This window comes from Phascolarctos cinereus, unplaced genomic scaffold (genome assembly GCF_003287225.1).
Source record: "Phascolarctos cinereus isolate Bilbo 61053 unplaced genomic scaffold, phaCin_HiC Scaffold_4;HRSCAF=312, whole genome shotgun sequence".
Classification (NCBI taxonomy): domain Eukaryota; kingdom Metazoa; phylum Chordata; class Mammalia; order Diprotodontia; family Phascolarctidae; genus Phascolarctos; species Phascolarctos cinereus.
The window spans coordinates 142,237,727-142,260,383 of NW_027555847.1; the positions used below are offsets into that span (position 1 = coordinate 142,237,727).

Here is a 22,657-nt window from a genome sequence, read left to right on the forward strand (position 1 = left end):
CTCCATAGATCTGATAGGTAAACTATTCCTTGTTCTCCCAGTTTACTTATGGTATCAGCCTTTATATCTAAGTCATGAACCCATTTTGACTTTATTTTGGTATATGGTGTGAGATTTGGGTCTATGCCTAGTTTCTGCCATACTCTTTTCCAGTTTTCCCAGCAGTTTTTTTCAAAGAGTGGGTTCTTATCCCAGAAGCTGGGGTCTTTGGGTTTATCAAATAATAGATTACTATAGTCATTGACTACTGTGTCTTGCATATTTAACCTATTCCACTGATCCACCTCCCTATTTCTTAGCCAGTACCAAGCAGTTTTGATGATTGCTGCTTTATAATACAATTTAAGATCTGGAATTGCTAGGCCACCTTCCCCTGCATTTCTTTTCATTAGTTCCTTTGATATTCTGGACCTTTTGTTTTTCCAAATGAATCTTGTTATTATTTTTTCTAACTCTATAAAATAATTTTTGGTAGTTTGATTGGTATGGCACTGAATAAGTAAATTAGCTTAGGTAGGATTGTCATTTTTATTATATTAGCTCAGCCTACCCATGAGCAACTGATGTTTTTCCAATTATTTAGATCTGATTTTATTTGTGTGAAAAGTGTTTTGTAATTGTGTTCATAGAGTTCCTGGGTTTGTTTCGGAGGTAGACTCCTAAATATTTTATAATGTCTACAGTAAGTTTAAATGGGATTTCTCTTTCTATCTCTTGCTGTTGGGCTTTGTTGGTAATATATAGAAATGCTGATGATTTATGTGGGTTTATTTTATAGCCTGCAACTTTGCTAAAGTTGTTTATTATTTCAAGTAGTTTTTTACTTGATTCTCTAGGATTCTCTAAGTATATCATCATGTCATCTGCAAAGAGTGATAGCTTTGTTTCTTCTTTGCCTATTCTAATGCCTTCAATTTCTTTTTCTTCTCTTATTGCTAAAGCTAATTTCCAGTACAATATTGAATAACAGTGGTGATAATGGACATCCTTGTTTCACCCCGATCTTATTGGAAATGCTTCTAGCCTGTCCCCATTACATAATGCTTGCTGAAGGTTTTAGATATGTGCTATTTATTATTTTAAGGAAGACTCCATTTATACCTATGCTTTCTAGTGTTTTTAATAGGAATGGGTGTTGTATTTTATCAAAAGCTTTTTCTGCATCTATTGAGATGATCATGTGGTTTCTGTTGGTTTTGGTGTTGATATGCTCAATGATGCTGATAGTTTTCCTAATATTGAACCAACCCTGCATTCCTGGTATAAATCCTACCTGGTCATAGTGTATTATTCTTGTGATAAGTTGCTGTAATCTACTTGCTAGTATTTTGTTTAAAATTTTTGCATCTATATTCATTAGAGAAATTGGTCTATAATTTTCTTTCTCTATTTTGACTCTTCCTGGTTTAGGTATCAACACCATATTTGTATCATAAAAAGAATTTGGTAAGACTCCTTCTTCACCTATTTTCCCAAATAGTCTATATAGTATTGGAATTAATTGTTCTTTAAATGTTTGATAGAATTCTCATGTAAATCCATCTGGCCCTGGAGATTTTTTCCTAGGGAGTTCATCAATGGCTTGTTCAATTTCTTTTTCTGAGATGGGGTTATTTAAGTATTTTACTTCCTCTTCAGTTAATCTGGGCAATTTATATTTTTGTAAATATGTATCCATTTCACTAAGATTGTCAAATTTGTTGGCATATAGTTGGGCAAAATAATTCCTAATTATTGTTTTAATTTCCTCTTCCTTGGTGGTAGCTTCACCCTTTTCATTCTTGATACTAGTAATTTGGTTTTCTTTCTTTTTTTTAATTAAATTAACCAAAGACTTATCTATTTTATTGGTTTTTTCATAAAACCAGCTCTTAGTTTTATTTATTAGTTCAATAGTTTTCTTAATTTCAATTTTATTAATTTTTCCTTTGGTTTTCAATATTTCTAATTTGATGTTTAGTTGAGGATTTTTAATTTGTTCTTTTCCTAGTTTTTTTTAGTTGTATGCCCAATTCATTAATCTCCTCTTTTTCTATTTTATTTATGTAAGCATTTAGAGATATACAACTTCCCATAACAAATGCTTTTGCTGCATCCCATAGGTTTTGGTATGTTGTCTCATTATTGTCATTCTCTTGAATGAAATTATTGATTGTTTCTATGATTTGTTGTTGGCAAACTATTTCTACAGAGGGTAGCTGACTGCTTTCACCCTCAGGTTTCTGAGGATAGCCCTGACAGGTTTGAGGATGGTTTTATAATGGTTTGGTGAATAAGTCATCAAAAGCCTGTTTTCTCCAATGATAATAAGCTGATATCGTCAGTCAGCAAAACTTTAATAGCTTTTAGAAATGATATATGTATTATAGTGGTATAGTAAGAGCAGTTCATAAGAGACTTCCTTTTATATGGTACCTGCACCTTCCACACAAATAATTACAGAGTCCAAGGGAAAATGGACTCAAGCTTAATGAGGACATGTGGTAACAAATGGATAACTTATAGGTCCTGGTTGAAGCCTTTCTTTCCCCTTAGTGAGTTACTAATGAAATATCCATAAGCATGATTCCCACTGGGCAAAGCTTTTCTGCAGGCCACCTTGTAGAGTTTTAAAGTTGACTTTCTTAATTTTTGTCTAATTTGTCTTTGATTTCCAATGCAGACAGTACCACCACTTACTGCTACTCTGGGAATACTAGGAAACCAAAGGAAAATCCAATATCCCAGCCTTCTGAAGTTCACAAGATCCTCCCTTGGTCAAAGAATGGAGGTGGAGAAGGGAAATAAACAGAAACTATGATCAAGGTCAGTGCATAAGTTTTCCTTCCCCGCCCCACCCCACCCCTATCCCCAATGATTCTTTCTCAAGGAATAACTGGAACAGATGTCCTACCACCAAACTGCCAGATACTCAGATCTCAAATTCTAAACTAGCTTGCTGGTTTTATACAATTCCAGAAGTCATGACTGAGTTTCATCAAGCAAATCGAATATACTTCTTGTTGTACCTTACCTGTCAAGATGCTGTTGATCGATTGATTCAACAGAGGTCTCTAGGTCTTTTTCATACTTAGTTTATAATTCAGTGGAGCAGTTCTCATATGACAAAAGTGATTATTTTTAAGGTGATTGATTCAGTGGGCTCCCAGATATACACATACATATATATGTATGTATGATGCATGTATATGTATATATATGAACAATAGATATAGATAGATAGATAGTTATAGATAGATATAGACACATATACATGTATATAGGTATATTTCCAGATCTGAATAATACTGTTATAATCCTTTTTCAATCAATGATAGCACAGCTTCATAAACTTTCCAAAAATAATAATGACAAGAATTTATGAACATGTAGCCCAAACACAAAATAAAATATAAACTATTAAAATATATTGCATGAAACAAAAACTTGTCATCAATCTTATAACATTAATTCAATCAAGTTATTCAGATGAAACACTGTACTCATAGACCTTTTATTGAGTTATTTCATTTTGGTTGCATTCAAAAGTTACCAAAGTTGCAAAGGTGTGTCAAATTGTCTATCGCATTATCCACAACAAAGACCAAATATACAAGGATAATAGTTGTCTCCTCTCTCCACTAAGATTTCCCACTAGATGCATTACCAAATAAACAACACCAAACATTTCTCAAATGCTACTAAGGGATATGTATTGTGCTAGTCACTGGGTATACAAAGAAAGAAAAAAAGAAAAGCATCTCTGATTTCAAAGAACCTACATTCTATAGGGTGAGATATTTACCTTCAAAAGTACATTTAAAATAAATATGTGAAGTCTAAATACAAAATAAATAAATAGCTAAATGCAAAATAATGAGAACAGTTTATGGGATCAGGAAAAGTATTGTGCTGAAGGTAATATGAATTTTAAAGGTAATTTATGTAATTTTATTTCAAACAAAATATCTATCCTAATTTAAAATTTTAGTAATTTAGAAATCCAACAGGTCTGTAATTCTTTATAATTTAAAATGGATAAAACTAAAATAATAAATACAATATCAAATTATTCATTAGGGGAAAGAGGCAAATTCCTCAGAAGAATTTACTCGACCATCTGTTGTTCCAATATGGTAATTGTAGCTTCATTTTCCAACTGGGATTCCAACATTTGTGAAATTAAACTTAAAGATTATTAGAAGTATGATTAATTCTCTGCAGAAAAATTGCCTCTTAAACAAGTTTCCTTTCCTAGAAAATTTCTAACAGGTCTAAATTGTTCTGGTTCTTTTACTTCTGTAATGACCTTTTTCTTCCTAAAAAACAATTACTTAATAAGCATTTATTAAGGGCCTAATACATGCAAGGGACTGTGTTAGTCTATGGGATACAAATACAAAAATGAGATTGTTCTTGCCTTCAGGGACTTTATATTTTTCTTGGGAGATACAACATATATTAGGGACTGGAGGCCAAGGAAGGGACCTTTCGTCTAAGAAATCACAAAGCTAATAAATGGGCAAAGGGCAATAGATTGTTTTGCCATTTCTCATAGGAATGGCAATAATGAGATGAATCTAATAAGATGAATAATAAGATGAAACTTAATGGCAACAAACATCAAACCACTACGTTCAAAAATTCCCTTTTATAAGTACTCAATGCTTCGATGTTATCACTATATAGAAACCCACCCAAAAAGGTCTAATGGGTTGTAGTGGACTGCAAACATTACTAATGCAATACAGTAACTAAATAAGTCATGAAGATTTTAGTTTTCATTCAAAGAGGTATGGTGCCCATTACCGGAGAGGTTAAAATACCAGAATATTCTTCTCTGCTCAGACTACCCCTGTAATATTATTAAGTTGTACATAGCATATTTTAGAAAGGAGATTGACAAGCCATAAAGTCTACAGGGAAAGGAGACTAAGATGAAGGACATGGGATATATGCCATATTGGAATTGATGGAAAGAAATGAGGATATGTAGCCAAGAAGAATGACAGGTAACATGATGTTTATCTTCAAGAATTTGAAGGGCTGTCCTACGTATGAATGATTGTTTTTCTTCTGCTTCTTCCCATTTAGAAGAATTAGGACAAAAATAAATTTTATAAGTGCTTACCATGTGCCAGGCATATAAAACTAGGAGCAACACCAGGAAGTTTCAGAGTTATACAGACTTGATGTTAAGAAAAACTCCCTTACTATTAAAGATACCAAAATGGAATTGAAGGCCTGAAAGTAGTGAATTTTCTACATGGAATTTGGACACTAGGTATAATATAGATTGGATTCTTTATCAGGTATGAATTGTACCAGAAGACCATTGAGATTCCTTCCAAATCTGAGATTCAGTGATTCTTTAATTCCTATAACATGGTAACTTCTCAAAGTCAAAGTCCATGTAATTCTTATCTTTTATACAATTTTTATATAACATAATAGAAGTCCTTCATAAATATGATGAACATATACATAAATACACAAATATATTCTATAATATTTGTTAGAAAGTTCTTGCATTTTAATAAAAATTTTGGCTAATTTTCCCAAATCTGAAATTGGGCAGCTAGAAGCATCATTTTTCTAATTACCAGTATATGAGCACCATTAATGGGTGTGTGTTTATGATTTATTTTAACAAAAGTTTCTGCAAACCTCATGAGTCCAAGAGGCAGAGCTGCAGAGGACCCTTGGCACAAGACTCTATAGAATGGAACTGTGCCTCAAATGAGGTACTTGCATACCCTGTGTGGAAAAGAGGAGGATCACATATTAAATTTTGCTGTGACAATGTTATACTTAATAACAGGAATGACAACATTTGAATTCAAAGAACAATGTCCAAGACACAAAACCAACCTATCGCAAGCTTTAAAGCATGTCACATTCTCTTCAAGTACAGGTTTCTCAATAGGAGTTTCTCCACAGCATCTTTCAGTTCTTTGTTCCTCAGACTGTAGATAATGGGGTTCAGCATTGGGGTGACAATCCCATAGCATAACCCAAAAATCTCATCAAAAATCTTAGTGTCCTTAGACTTGGGCTTCATGTACATGAAAAGGGTTGAACCATAGAATAACGTCACCACAGTCAGATGGGCTGAACAGGTGGAAAAGTCTTTCTTCTTCCCTTCACTAGAGTTGATCCTCGGAATGGTGGAGAGAATGAAGACATAAGAAAACGAAGATGAGTAGCAGAGGAGTAAGTAGAGAATACTTCCAACTGTCAGAAGTAACACATTAATGGAGATGTCTCCACAGATAAGCTTGAGAAGAGCCAAGATTTCACAGGTAAGGTGATCAATGATATTCCCACAGAAAGGCTTTATCAGGGCAAGCACAGAGAGTAGCAGGGTGTTCAAACACCCTATTATCCAGGTCCAAGCTGCCATCTGAACATACAGTCCATTGCTCATTATTATGGTGTATCTCAAGGGATTACAGATGGCAACATACCGGTCAAAAGCCATCACTGCCAGGAGAATGCATTCTGTGTACCCCAATCCAAGGGAAAGAATCATCTGTAGTGTACATCCAATGAAGGAAATAGATTTCCTCTCTGATATAACAGTTAATAGCATTTGAGGCATAGAGGAGGATGTGTTAACAGATATCCAGGAAGGAGAGGTTTCCAAGGAAAAAGTACACAGGTGTGTGAAGGTGGGGATCTACTATGCTGATGATAATGAGCATGCTGTTTCCCAACAAAATCACCAAGTACAGCACCAGGCAGATGGCTTATAGAAACATCTGGAGGCCTGGGTACTGAGAAAGCCCAACCAGAAAAAGCTCAGTCACAGCTGTGTAATTCCCCTTGTCCATCTTATTTTCACTGTGCCACCTGCAGAATTTAAGAAAGAACATTCCCAAAGTAACTGGAATGAACAACAGTAACAAATAGTTGTAATATATTAATAATCAGCTTCATACTATGAATTATAAACAACTCACTTCCCAATATTTGTTCTATTTTTTTTCCACTGACAAGCACATTGAATTTAGCACTATAAAGTAATTTTTGTAAAGAAGTAGGAACAGAAGTTAGATTACAACAGACTAAAGAATGAGAAGATGATGAAGAAGTAGAAACAAACCACATAGATTATTCCTTATAGGAGTTTGACAATCCAAGGTGAATTAGTTATATTCAAGGCAACCATGCTAGGCAATGGGCATATACAAAGACCAAAACAATCCTGGCCTTCAGAGGCTACGTTCTTCTGGGAGGGTACAAAATATAAGGTGATATTTTGAGGAGAAGACAAAAAGTAATAACAGCTAAGGGACTCAGACAAGGCTTCATATAGGAAATGGTGTATCAACCAAGTCTTGAAGGAAGATATGAATTACAGGAGCAGAAGTGAAAAAGAAGTTCAGTTTAGGCATGGAAAAAACTATGCAAATGCAAAGGGGCAAGAGATGAAGTGATGAATTTAGGCACTAGACAGTTGACTAATTAGGCTGCAACATAGAGGTCATTAGAAGGAGTAATGTACAATCAACCTGGAATGGTAGAGTGTATTCAGATTGTGAAGGGCTTTAAATACTGAGCTAAGCAGTTTCAAAACTTTATTCAACACTGTCCATTTTCCATCTGCACCTCTGGTTGGTTTGAATCCCAGGGAACAAGATGTCCCTCCCAGAATAAGCTAATCACTTGAAATCTGCTCATCATGCTTTTAACAGCTTTGGATACTCAACACCTTTCCAACTCCCTTAGCCTCCTCTCACCTCTGATTTCCTTTATAGAAGGCAGGATTTGGACTTTCAGCTCACTTTCCACTTTCTGGCTGTAGTTCTGGTTGGTTTGAACTCCACAGAATGAGATACCCCCTTGTCAGTTACCCCTGTTGTCCATCCTCTTTTCCAGCTTCCTTTTCTGTGTCGTCTTCCCCTGTTAGAACATAAGGAATCAGAATAAAAGATCAAGAAGGTATATTTGGGGCAGCTAGGTGGCACCGTGGATAAAGCACTGGCCCTAGATCCAGGAGGACCTGAGTTCAAATCTGGCCTCTGACACATAACATTTACTAGCTGTGTGACCCTGGGCAAGTCACTTAATCCACATTGCCTAACCAAAAAAAGAAAAAGAAAAAGAAAAAGAAGGTATATTCAAAGAGATAGGAGCAGAACCAGGAGAGTTCATACAACTAATCAGTCAAATATGCCATGCACAGTGCTAAGTGGTAGGGATGAAAATACTAAAAATGAAACCGCCTTTGGTCTCATTTTTCACGTTTAATTTTTTAAAATTTCTGATAGTAAAGAACATTGCTGAACACATTTGAAAAGAGAAAAGGAAGGGATGTAGGATCAGTTTCTCTGTGAGGTATGTACCCCAGCTTCTGGTGTAGCTATTCTTGGTCCTGAGTCCAACAGTAGAGAATTTTGGAATTATAAAATGTTAGAGCCTGAAGAAATATTAGTGCATGAAAGATAGTATGTCATAGCCAGAAGGGATCTTAGAAAATGAAACTTAGAATGTTAGACAATGTCAGAGCTGCAAATGACCTCGCAACAAAGAAGGAACCTCAGAATTCAAATGATTTAATAGCTGAGAACACTGAAGCCCAGAGAGAATTTCTAACTTCTCTGTTGGCTTTCCCTTTGGAATTATCTTCATCTTCCATTATAAGTTTCCTGATTTGGTCCCGTCTATCTTACATAAACTCATGGAACACAGAATGAGAGGATCCTAGATTTAGAGCTGTGAGGGCCTTAGGTATCACTGAATAAAATTTCCTCATTTTATATGACTTTTCTACTTCTCAGTTCCATTTCCATTTCTGAAAAATAACCCTTTTCAAAGCAGTCATCACAATTTTAATTTACCTCAGTGTGAGATCCAGAACTTCTTCCTTCTTCTTCCTCCTTCTCCTTCTTCCTGTCCTTTTTTCCCTCCACCTTCTCATCTTTATCTTCCTCCTCCTCCTCTTTACTTAGCTGGTGTTCTTCCAGTTTTTTGAACAAAAAATCTACTTTGTGAACATTTCCAAAAATATCTTGATACCTTATAAGATCACCAAACATATAAATATATAACCTGTTTCCACTATGTATTCTTCTTACATAAGGCTACTTACATTTTTACTATAGCTTATTTACATCATTACCTTTCTTCTGCCACTGTTTCTAATATATATGTAATGGGAGATATATATATATATATATATATATATATATATATATATATATATATATATGTATATATACACACACACACATATATAATATATATACACACACACACATATATATAAATAATAGGAGATATATACATACACACACATATATATGCATATGTGTGTGTATATATATGTGTGTATATATGCATATGTGTGTATATATATGTGTGTATATATATATGTGTATATATATGTGTGTGTGTATATATATAAGTGTGTATATATGCATATGTGTGTATATATATATGTGTGTGTATATATATATGAGAAAGGGTTAGATTCTTAAAATTCAGAAATAGTATGAAACATGACCAGGATTGGCAGAAGGCTACCACTTCTATTATGAGGCCATGGCATTAATTTATGTAGAAAATACTACTGATTTTCAAGCTCTTCTTTAGATACCTGCTCTAGCCTATGGATCCTGGATAGTTCTAAATGATCAGCCATTAAATCTTGGTGCAAATTCTCCATCCCCACATCATCCCTTCAGTGCTCCTCAAAGAATCTTTGTAATCCCTGAAGTCATTTAAAGATTTATGTAGGAACTGTGTGAAAGTTAGCAAATTCAAAGCTTTAGGGATGTTTCAAAGATCTAATTAAACCGAACTTGTTAAGTTATTTTGATTGATAGCATAATATGTGAAACAAGAAATAAAGAAAATCTCACCTTTCATTTGCTAAACACAGTGGGAAGTAATCATAATTATCTGACTGATTCAGCCCAATTTTGCCGGTCAACAGAACTAGTGTCCTTGATCTCAACTTTGTATCATCTTTGAATATGATAAGCATGCAAATAAATCTTTGTTTAAAAAAATTGCTGAAGAGTCAAAGCAAAGGATTGGAGACACTACACTAGATACCCCCTGTTACTTGACATTAGTTTAGTAATGATCACTCGTAGACTCCAACACTTCAATCAGTTATGAATCCATGCAGGCTCCACATCATCCATCCTATTTCTCCCCATTTTGACTACAACAAAAATATAGGCAAATTTCACTGGAGTATAGAGATGAAAAATCTAATAGACTAGAAGATGGACTCTTGACATAGGACCCATTGGTGCACTTTAGGATTTGCAGAGCACTTTGCATATATTATGTCTTTTGATTATTACACTATCCTTGCTACCCTGGGACAGAGGTGTTATTATCCCCCTTTTACAGATGAAGAAACTGAAAGAAACAGATTCAGCCACTTGCCCAGCATCATACAGCTATTAAGTATATGGGCCATGTTTGAACTGAGGTCTTCCTTACTCCAGTAACACTTCGTCATTCTGTCCAATGTGCCACCATATTTCTCCAGTCAGGAGACACTGCCTTGTTTATTCCTTTATGCACCCCTGATTCTTTGATTTGACTCTTCAGCAATTTTTAAAAAAATTAATGACTTGCGTGCTTATCATATTCATGGATGACACAAAGTTGAGACCAGGAACTCTAGCTCTGGTAGAATTAGGATTAAAAAACAATGACAAAAGAGGTTTTACTTTTCATTTATCTGGATTGTTGTATAATGGCTTGAACTTTGGCCTTGGAATTAGAGCACTCTAAGAGAGTAGCTTTTTGCCTACTACATTGATATTGTCTCAAAAATGAAGAAAGGTAAGAAAAAGGAAAATGGGAAAATCAGGTAGCTCAATCACAGTGTATTTCAGCTAAGACCACTTATCTAAACTTGTAATATTATGTTAATTAATGGAATAATCATTATACAAGATCCTCAGAGAAGACCCAACATCTAGTGTCAGATGCGCATCATGCTTCAGGTCCCAACTATACTGTTAAATACTTTCCTAATGCAATTATTAAAAATAATAGCTAGCATCTAGATAGAACTTACTATATACATGGCATTATGCTAAACACTTTACAATTATTATCTCATTTGATTATCACAACAACCCTAGGAGGAAGGTATTCTTTTACAGATGAGGAAACTGAGGCAAATGGTTAAATGACTTGGCTAGGGTCACACAACTAGTAAGTATCTGAGGCCAGATTTGAACTCAGATCTTCTTCAGATCTAGTACTCTACCCACTGTGCCACTTAGCTGCCCAGATTTATAAAGTTTTCCAAAATTATAATGCCAAGAACTTATGAAAATGCTGCATAAGAGCATTGGGGAAAAGTTAAACAATAAAAGAATCCATAAGACAAAAACTCACTGTCAATTACAAGATACTAATTCCATTGAAGAAATGTGAAAGTTATCTATATGAATGAAATACAGCATACACACATGTTCACATGGGAAGTGTTACTGCAGAGAGGATTTGTGTCTTTAAACAACTATTAAACATCAATATATTGATATATCAATATATTGTATGAATTGACAAATACATTTTATAACTAATCTTCACTGGAATAAAAAAATTTCTCTTCATTTATTGATATCTTTTAAAAAGGCATAGTAGATAGAGAATTGGCTTCAAATCCAGGAATACCTGGGTTCAGGTCCTGCCTCTCATCTATTGGTTGTGTGACCCAGGGCAAGTAACTCAACCTCTCCATGGTCCAGGTAACTCTCTGAGACCACAAGTTGTAAAGAAAGTGATGACCTGCTTCAGTATGACTTTCTTCACTTGAGGGTTCTCTTTAACAGAGGAATTACAAGTTTATTCCTTATCTTTTTTAAAGTTTTTTTGGGGGGAGAGGAATCACAGATTTAACAAACATCAACATTTTAATAAACAAAGAAGACTGTATTTTAAATTGTAACTTGTTATGTTTAATCTTGTGTGTGTATTGGACACAATAGTAACAAGGTGTTTACCTTGTCTGTTTCCACTTCTGAATTTCCTTCTGTTTTCTTCTGTGTGTTTTAAAAATATTTCATTTGTTCTCATTTCTTTCTTTTCTTCTTGTTTTTGCACATTTTTCATTATCCACTAACTCTGCCCCCACATAGAAGCCCTCCCTTGTAACCAAATAATGTAATCAAGCAAAACATATTAATACATTGGCTATTTCTGTTAATTGATGTTTCATTCTCTGAAGAGTCCTTCACCTCTTTGCCAAGACGTGGGAAGCATGTGTTGTTATTAGTGTTTAGAAGTCATGATTGGTCACTTCATGGAGTTCTGAAGTCTCAGAGTTGTTTTCCATTACATTCTTATGATCATTATGTAAATTGTTCTTTTGATTCTTCTTCTTTCCATAGAGCACAGAATTTGAGAGCTTGGAAGGGACTTCAATGACTATTCAGCCCAACCCATACATGAAGGAATCATCACTATAACATAATAGTTTTGAGTCAGCCGGATACAGTGAAATAAGCACTAGCTTTGGAATTAGACAAGCTCAGTTCAAATCCTAACTGATACTTACTACCTATGTGACATTGGGAAAGTTACTTAGCCTTGTTGGGTCTCAGTTTCCTTATTTGTAAAATAAGGATGTTGTACTAGGTGGCTTCTGTGGTTCCCTCCAGGTCTATATCCATGACCCTAGGATCCTTCCTTTATCTTATAATTTGTTTATGACATTTTGGTCATGTATCTATTTGGACCTTATGTAGTATGTGTGATGAGTAGTTGGCCTAACCTGCAACCTTGAGAAAACATGCAGCACTCAAGTGCAGTCCTTCAACTTAATCCAAACTTCACAGAACAAATCCTTTTATTAAGGGCTGCATGTGGCCTCGAGGCTGCAGGTTCCCCACTGCTGGAAAGCTGATGTACTGCCAGTCCACTTCCAGGTTTCTGAGAAGTCTATGCTGAAAAGGAAGTCTTTATTACAGTTTTAAGGGTAATGGATATTATGGAACACTATGGTATGATGTTCAATTGTTTCTGGGTCTTATGTACCTAATCTCTTCCCCAATCACTTTTTTTTAAACCAGTACCAAATAATTTGATTATTACTGCTTTGTACTATAGTTTGAGATATGGTACTATACTCATTGATAGCTTGTCCTTATTGAAACCAGTGTTGAATGATTCCTCTTCCATAAAGCCTTTCCTGGAAGACTTGTCTGTCTTTTAATATCATAGCACTTTGTATTTCATATTTTATTTGTATTATAGTTATTTACAGAAATATTTATGACCTTTTCAGTTATCTTCCCTAAAGAGAGAAATTGGACTAGAAAAGCAGAACAGAAAATGTTAATAGAATTGAAGCCTACATCTAGATATAGTTATATATTGTTATAGTTACAGCACTTGTCTCTCCCTCAGATTTCATGCCTATTGGACATTTCAAAATGGATATTCCAGAGACATCTTAAACTCAACATGTCTGACATTTAATTCATTATGTTCTCTTGATCCCTTATAGCCCAAACATATCTTAAATTTAATTTTCAAAATTATCCCTTCAATTTATTGACCCTCCTTTACAAATAAGCATTATATCCACTAAGTTGAGATCCAAAGTAAAACTCATATTCCTATCTTGAAGGGAATTTCCATTCTTTTGAGAGATTTCCTGGAATTACGTACAAGACTTCCTACCCTACCTACCAGACTGCTGTCATTTTTCTTTACAGAAACAAAAGTTTGTTCAATTTCTTTTTTCTCTTTTTTGATTTTTAAAAATATATTTAATTACATGTAGATATGTTTAACATTCATCTAAAAATTGTGTTTCAAAAACTTTCCCTTCCTCCCCTTCCTGCTATTTGAGAAGGCAAGGAATTTGATATAGGTTATATATGTGTAGTCATGTAAAACTTATTACCATATTATTCCTATTATGAAAGAAAATATAGACAAAAAAGAGAAAAATAAAGTTTAAAAAGTATGCTTAGATCCGCAATTAGATTCCATCAGTTCTTTCTCTGGAGGTGGATGGCATTTTTCATCATGAGTCATTCAGAATTGTATTGGATCATTATATTGCTGAGAAGAGCTAAGTCATTCTCAGCTGATCATCTTACAATATTGCTGTTGCTTTGTATAATGTTCTCCTGTTCTTCTCACTTAACTTTGCATCGGTTCATGCACGTCCTTAGGTTTTTCTGAAAGCATTCTACTCGTCATTTCTTATAGCACAGTAGTATTCCATTACATCCATATACCACAACCTTACTCAACCATTTCCCAATTGATGGGCATGCCCTCAATTTCCAATTCTTTGCCACCACAAAAAGAGCTGCTATAAATATTTTTGTACATATAGACCCTTTTCCTTTTTTTTTTAAAAAAAAAGCTTCCTTGGAGCACATACCTAGTTGTGGCATTGCTGAACCAAATCATGTGTACAGTTTTCTAGCCCTTTGGGCATAGTTCCAAACTGTTCACCAGAATGCTTGGATCAGTTCAGAACTCCATCAAAGGTGCAGCAATGTCCCAATTTTCCCATTTCCCCTACAACATCTATAATTTTTCTTTTCTTTTATATTAGCTAATCTGATAGGTGTGGAGTGGTACCTTAGAGATTTTTTTAAATTTGTATTTCTCTAAGCAATAGTGATTTAGAGCATTTCTCATATACTATTGATAGCTTTGATTTCTTTCTCTGAAAACTGCTGTTTAACTGCCATTTATCAATTAGAGAATGACTTGTATTCTTATAAATTTGACTTAGTTCTCTATATATTTGAGAAATGAGGTCTTTATCAGAGAAATGATTTTGCTATTGCTATAAAAAGAGCAATAATATTATATTGGTATATATTTTGTTTCTAGCTCTTTGCTGCTACAAAAAAGTGCTACTATAAATATTTTGGTCCATTCCAGCTCTATTAAATCTACATTGTAGATACATAATAAGTATTTGTTGAATGAATGAAATAATATATGAGTAAAATCTACATTTTTATCTCAAAAGCTTATCTACTTTAATATCAATTTCCCTCAAATTTCACAATAGGCAGTTGCAAAGCTCATTTTTCTCTAGCAACCCGTGGCCAATTAATGTATATGTTTTATGTCTTTGTGTGACTTAATAGAAAGTATCAAAATTACCATAAGACCAAGAGGCAGAACTGAAGAGAGAAGATATGAACGATAGGCCAGGTGCTAACATATATGTAATAGATTATCACACACTTGAAAATAGGAATAATTTCCTATTTAGTTCAATTATGGAAGTATTTATCAAACACCTACTTGTGTTCCAAGCATTGCTCTTGGAAAAAAAATATCCCTGGTCCTCAAGGAGCTTACATTCTACTGGAAGGAAACTACATTTAAGTAAATAAATAAATTATAAGCACATATACATACACATATGTGCCCACAAAATGAACATTTTTTTTTTGTATGTGGGGGTGGGTACTGGATGTGGTGATACTGATTAGGAGGCTATTTCTATGATCCGGCCAAAAGAAGAAGAAGGCCTGAATTCCAGTGGTTGTAGGTGAATAGAGGGCCACTTTATCATGTTTACCTCAGTTTTCTCATCTGTAAAATGATTTGGAGAAGGAAATGGCAAACCACTCTAGTCTCTTTGCCAAGAAAACCCCAAATGGGGTTATGTGGCGCCATACATGTCTGAAAATGACTGAACAACAATAAGTGTGAGTGGAGAAGAGATGAAAACGAAAGATATACTTGTGAATAGAGAGTCAATAAGATTTGGCAACTAATTCTATGGGGCATATTGGTGAGTAAGAGTGAAGGATCAAGATAATTCCCAGGTTGTGAACTTGGGTGACTACAAGGATGGTGGTGACCTTTATCAAAACAGGGAATTTTGGAGGAGGATTTCGGAAACATGAGTTTTATTTGAACAGAGTTTAAGATGTAAATAATATGTCCCAGAAGGAATTTAAAGATGTGGGTCTGAAGGTCAGGAGATGAGGGCTAGATACACAGATTTGGGAGGCATGATAAATATAGATTTAAAGATGGTAGCTGAACTTCTGGCAATTAATAAAATCACCGAGAGAGAATTCAGAGAGAGAAGAGAAAAGTATCTAGGTCAGAGTACTGATGTGTACCCTCATGTAAAAAGGCATGAGATGGATGATGATACTGCAGAAGAGATTGAGAAGCAGTGGTCAGACAAGCAGGAGAATCAGAGTAGTGTCATGAAAACAAGGAGGAGTGAGATTCAGGAAAGGGTAGTTTACAGCAGATATATCAAACATGCGGCTTGCGAGCTGTATGTGGCCTGCAATACTTCCAAGTTCTGCTGAACCCAGATTAAAATGTAACTGAGAAATATTTAACAAAATAAATAAAAATACAGTAAAACATAGATAATGTTAACACGCAGTTTTCTAGGTCAATATATAATGGCAGGGATCCTTATTTATGGTTTAGTGGCCCCCATTTTTATTTGAGTTTGACACCACTGATCTACAGTGTCAAATGGCATAGAAAGGCCAAGAGAGATGAAGACTGAGGAATGATCATCATTAATAACTTTGGAGAAAATGGTTTTAATTGAGTGAAGAGATAAGAAATCAAATTGTGGATAGCTGAGAGACAGTTGAGAGGAGAAGTTGGGACAATGAATATAGACAGCTATGAACAACTTTTTTTCCCTAGAAGTTTGGTTGTAAAAGGGAAAAGTGATATGACAATAATTTGAGGAGAAAGGATATCAAGTGAGAATTTTTTTTTTAAAGAATGAGAGACAGTAAGTATATTTGTGGGCCACAGGGAAGAAGAAATTGAAAAAGGGAGAGAGAAGGGAGAATTGGGAGTAAGCTACAGTAGGAGAAGGATTTGAGAACATGGAAGTTGGCATTAGCAAGGAGATTTGCATCCATCCATTCATCCTTTCATCCATCCATCCATCCATCAACAAATATTTGCTGAACACTGATTTTGTGCCTGGAACTCTGCTTAATGCTAGGGATACAAAGACAAATAAAGTAATCCCTTCCCTCAAGGATCTGACATTCTAATATTGGAGAAAATACGTGTTATATAAATAGGTATATAATATATATAAAATAAATGAGGTAGTTGTGGGGAGAGAGAAGTAAAAGAAAAGAGATTATGAGAGTATGTTCAGGGGATCTAAGGTATAAAAGTGAAGAGAATAAGAGCATTAGAGATGGTCTCACTTTTTCTCTGTGAAGTATGAGGCAAGGTTCTCTACTGAGAAGGAAGAGAAAGGGGTTGGGGTAGATAGCTTGAGGAGAGAAAAAAAAGTTTGGAATAGATACTGTCAGAAGTGTTTTAGAGAGTCAATTCTGGAAAATAAAAATAATTGGCATGCCCCAGCTGAGATTAGATAACATAAATTTATAGTGAACCCAGTAAGCATGGTTGTCTGACTCCCTCCAGTGGCTTTCAGCAGCACCTGGATAAGAACAGAGATAGTGGATGATTAGAGTGATCTAGAGTTGGGGTGATAAGATGAAAGGAAAAGGGATTCAAGAGTAGAGGACATCATGAAGTTGAATACAGATTGGGATATAAATATATATTCACTATAGGGATATATATATATATATATATATATATATATTATAAGAATATAAATACATATTCACAATTTTGAAAGGGAGGATAATTAGGCTAGAGGAGGGGTGCTGCTGGATGGAATGGGAGCACTGGAGTACTTGAGATTGCAGTGAGGATGGAGGATAGATTTAGAAGGGGTTAAAGCACAGGGACAGATGGAAGGAAAGAATTAAGAAGTTATGGCACATAAAACAATTTCAGCTTTAGAAAGTGTGGAACTATGACACTTATGGGTGATGATGAAATCAAGAGTATCAATCCCTTTGTGTGTTAGGTGTGGAGAAGATGGAAGATCATGAGAAGTGGGGAGGTTGGTGGCAATAGATTACAGTTACGTGATCTGAAAAAAGTGGTGTATCTGGATGGAATGGGTCACAAAGCAGGAGAGACTGCTGAGTGAGAGTGGTGGGAGAGGGTCTGTAAGTGGCAGTGAAGAGCAAGAAAGGTATTTATACCTCCTGTTGGCCCAGTGCTCAGCAGGACACAAATAGAGGTTTGTCTAGCATTGGGAGTGGTGATGAGAGATTCAGTATCTTCTGAAATGAGTCAGATTTCTGTGATCACAAGATGGAAGGAGAATTAAAAGAAAAAGTCTAATATTGAAAGCAAATTGTTAATAAAATGAGAGTTCTGGAGAGTGTAGTGGGCAAGGGACATGGAAGGAGAATGGATGAAATGTGTAGATAGATTAGAGTGATCTAGAGCCTCACAGCCTTTCATATTTTCCTCAAATACAACTTTCTGGTCAGGACTTTCTCTACACCCTGCTTCACCTCCTTGTTCCTCAGGCTATAGATGATAGGGTTCAGCATTGGAGTCACTATCCCATAGGACAGTCCTATGAGCTCATCAGAAGTCTTAGTATCCTTTGATTGGGGCTTCATATACATGAAAAGGGCTGAGCCATAGAATAAGATCACCACAGTCAAGTGGGCTGAGCAGGTGGAAAAGGCTTTCTTTCTCCCTTCACTAGAGTTGATCCTCAGGATAGTGGAGAGGATGAACACATAGGAGAAGAAAATGAGCAGTAAAGGGGTGACTAAGAAACCAAAATTTCCAACTGTCATGATAAACACATTGAGGGAAATGTCTCCACAGATCAGTTTGAGAAGAGCCAAAATCTCACAGGTGAGATGGTCAATGATGTTGTCGCAGAAAGGTCTCATCATAGCCAACAGAGTGAGTAGCAGGGAATACAGAAAGCCTAACACCCAGGTCCAAGTTGCCATCTGGATACAGAGTCCCTTGTTCATTATGATGGTGTATCTTAGAGGATTGCAGATGGCAACATACCGGTCAAAAGCCATCACGGCCAGAAGCACACACTCTGTACAACCCAGGCCAAGAGAAATAACCATTTGTAGTGTACATCCAGTGAAGGAAATGGATTTTCTCTCAGACACAAAATTTACCAGCATTTGAGGAATAGAGGAGGATGTATAACAGATATCTAGGAAAGAAAGGTTCCCAAGGAAAAAATACATAGGAGTGTGAAGGCAGGGATCTAGTATGCTGATGATAATGAGGATGCTGTTTCCCAATAAGATAACCAGGTAAATCATCAGGCAGAGAACATAAAGGGATACCTGGAGGCCTGGGTAATGAGAAAGTCCAACCAGGAAAAACTCAGTCACAGGTGTATAATTCTGCTTGTCCATGTTATTGCATCTGGTCACCTGCAGGATTTAGAGGAGGACACAGTTTGAAGACATTGAAATCAAATTAATAATGATTTCTATTTATAATGTTTTGTCTTTTGTAATTTTATTTCTCAACATCAATTTTATTTTGATTTCCATTGACAAGCACAAATACTCCAATATGTCATTAAGAACGTGAGAAAAGAACACAAAAAAGAGTCTTGCAAGCTGAACCAAAGAAATGGTGTAGAGCGGATCCCAGAAGACAAAATGGATAACTTTGACTACATCAAATGTAAAAGCTTTTGTGTAAACAAAATCAATGCAGCTAGACTTATGAGAAGCAAGTACATGAGAAATACATTTTCAGCAAATATTTGTGGAGCTTTTATGAAGACAGGCACACTATGCACTGTTGGTAAAGCTGTGAATTTGACCAACTATGAAAGAAAACAATTTGGAATTATAAAAGTCACTAAATTGTATATATTATTTGACTCTGAGATCCCATTCCTAAGCATGTATCTTAAGGAGGTTTTTTTTAAAACACATACACATATGTATGTATGTATGTATGTATATACACATACACACAAATATATTTATATTAGCATTTTTTTGTAGAAAAACCTGATGGAAAGTGGGTGTCCATTGATTGGGGATCATTGATTAGGGATTGACTCCACAAATTATGTCATCTGAATGTGATGGAAAATTATAGGAAATGTTGAATATGAAGATTTCACAGAAGCTTGAGAAGACTTATATGAACAGATGTAGAGGGAAATAAAAATGAGGTCAATATTTTTTTTCCAATGACCACAATAATTTAAAGGAAAGACTTCAGAATTCTGATCAGTGCAGTGACATTTGGTGAAGCGCACCTCAATAACTCTTGGCAAAGAAGTAATGGACCCTAATTGAGGCATAAGTATTTAGGCATGGCTAATGGATTGAATTGATTTGTTTCATTGTACCTTTTTGTTATAAGAGACACTGGAAAAAGAGAGGAGTCAGTGGGAAGTGAGAGTGATATATAAAAATGAGATAATCAATAAAGTACTTTTAAATGTCACTAAAAAAAGCTTTTTACTGATTAACTGAAAGCCATGTAATGGTCTTGGCAAAGAAGTGGGGGATTATGTGTACAGAATGTTGCTGACTTTGTTAGATATATTCAGTGTATCAGTCTTTTTTCCTTAACAGTTTTCCTTTGTTACAAGTCTTCAATTGTTTGATTTTGAAGCAAAGGGTTGGCAGTGGGAGGAGATGGTTCTGGAAGTTACAGTGATGTGAAAACAAAAGATAGTAATAGAGCAATTTGTTTTGAAAATTATAAGAAAATCAAATTAAAGAAATTTTTAAATGATGAATGGCTGGAAAAGAACCCAGAACCCAGAACATAGAATTGCACATTGGAAGGGACCTTGTAACTTAAAAAAGTAGGATAGCTGAGCTAGGAGGGAATTAAAAATATAGAATATCAGAGTTTCAAGTGATGTGGTCCAAATCCATGATTTTATAGACGAGAAACTTGAGCCAAAAAATAAATGCAGGGCTCAGTAGTCAGTAACTTGATAACCTAATGGAAGCTAATAAAAGGCAATCTGATATTAGAATAATTTCTTTAAAAACATTGCTTTCACTTTGGGGTGAAAAGGAGAGTAAAGAGATTACAGTAATCAGAAAGCAACAGTTTTTTTTTTCTGCTCCAGCAAAATACTTCCTCAAACTCTCTCACTTTGTTTTGTTGGTTCTTTACTTGTAATTGCTAGAGCTTTCATGGTATGGATGCTCATGCCTGGTACCATCTGTACAGCATTTCTTTACCTTTTAATATTTCTATGCCAAGATTATTCCCAGCTTCCACTTCCATCTCCAAAAATCAGCCCTCCCAGGATAGTTCTCACTTCTTTCATTTATCTCTCAGTGTGAGATCCAGAACCCAGTTAATTCCAAGTTAGTTGGTTCTTCTGCCTTTCTGAAAAAAAAAAGTTATTCACACAAATTTCCAAAAATTTCTTGATGGCTTGAGACAGCACTAAACATAGATCAGTGTTCCCTTACCTGACTATTTACCTGGCTTGTATGTGGCTGTAACTGTTTCTTTTTTCTTGCAAAAGTTATTTTACATCTTCAGCTTTCTCTCCAAGCTGTTCCTAAGACATGTAATGAAACAAAAATTATATTTCCTGTAATTCAAATACGGTGCAACGTTGTCAACCTTAACAGAATACTGACACTTGTATTCTAAGGCCTTAGCATTAATTTGTGTGGAAAGCATTGTAACATTTCCATCCTATCCTAGATATGTCCCTGGAAAATTCCAAAGGATCATAGCTTGGATCAACTGCCAATTTGACTTCTGCCCCCACTATCCTTAGGGAATCTCTATAATCCCTGAAGTAATTTAAAAGTTGTGTTTAGGAACGATGTGGAAATTATGAACTTTTGGATACTTTAGGGAAAATACTCTAAAGTCTTAATTACAAAAAACTTATTAGGCTATTTTAATTGACGCCAAACTCGACAAAATACAAAACAGGAAAAAATCTCTTGGATTTCATCCTGGTTGTGTTTTGCATGACTATACATTTGTAATCTATATGAAATTACTTGCCTTCTCAAGGAGGGGAACAGAAAGGAAGGAAAGAATTAGGAACTTAAAATTTTTAAAAATGAATGTTAAAAATTTTTGTTTACAGGTAATTGAGAAAAAACAATTAAATAAAATTAAATATAGATTTCACCCTGCTAACACAAATAATAGTGAGAATAATATAATTATCTCAGTGGTTCAATTCAAAGTTCCCAATTTTCTTTGACTTCTCTGGGTATTACCAACTGAGGAGGGTTGGATCAAAGCCACCAGTATCTCCACATATTGATCCCCTACCCTTACCCTCTCATGTGAATCCATCTTCTAGGCTAGACGCAACTTTGAAACCTATATTCAATCTGATATTGGCTTATACTTTGCTTCTATTCAGAGTGGAGACATGTAGACAAGACAATAGATAGATTTAGACTAATTTAAAGACTGGACCCAGTGATGAGTGACTGCTGAATCGATGTTAGCCTTAAATGAAGTGCCAAACAGAGTAGCACAAAGTTCTTTCTTTGACTTTTTTGCGTTATAATTTTTATTAATGGCTTGTATGCTCATTATATTCATGGATGACACAAACTGGGGACTGAGAAATTATATGTGGCTTTAAAGTGTTAGTAGCCCAAAAGATCTTCATGAGCTTCAGTTACTAGTTACCCCTTTAGCTCCTGATTTCATGACTTTGCTCTAATTGTTAGCATGATAGAGTGGAACGGACCCTAAACTTAGATAAGATAGAAGGTATGGTCCATCATTTAAATATTTTCCTAAGAAAAGACGAATAAAAAACATTAAAGGAAATGGGAAAAACCTGCAACTCCATCATGGTATGTATTAGTTAAAATCAGTTATT

The 22,657-nt window shown here is 35.1% G+C and overlaps 1 protein-coding gene, 1 long non-coding RNA gene and 1 pseudogene across 3 annotated transcripts in view; 1 reads left to right on the forward strand and 2 right to left on the reverse strand.

Moving 5' to 3' along the window:
• Positions 1–2,658: 2,658 nt before the first annotated feature.
• LOC144456823 (uncharacterized) overlaps positions 2,659–22,657 on the forward strand; it is a 38,203-nt gene continuing 18,204 nt past the window's right edge. The window contains exons 1-2 of the long non-coding RNA XR_013485952.1: positions 2,659–2,805; positions 6,130–6,281. This is a non-coding gene — a long non-coding RNA (uncharacterized LOC144456823). The remainder of the gene's footprint in view (positions 2,806–6,129; positions 6,282–22,657) is intronic.
• On the reverse strand, positions 4,001–7,817 carry LOC110214610 (olfactory receptor 13D1-like; annotated as a pseudogene). The gene is made up of 2 exons (XR_013485951.1): positions 7,722–7,817; positions 4,001–6,831 (listed from the first exon to the last, which is right to left on the reverse strand). The product of XR_013485951.1 is annotated as an olfactory receptor 13D1-like (transcript).
• On the reverse strand, positions 18,273–19,228 carry LOC110214608 (olfactory receptor 13D1-like). Its single transcript, XM_020995613.2, has one exon. It carries the CDS (start codon positions 19,212–19,214, stop codon positions 18,273–18,275), a length of 942 nt encoding a protein of 313 aa, XP_020851272.1. The 5' UTR covers positions 19,215–19,228.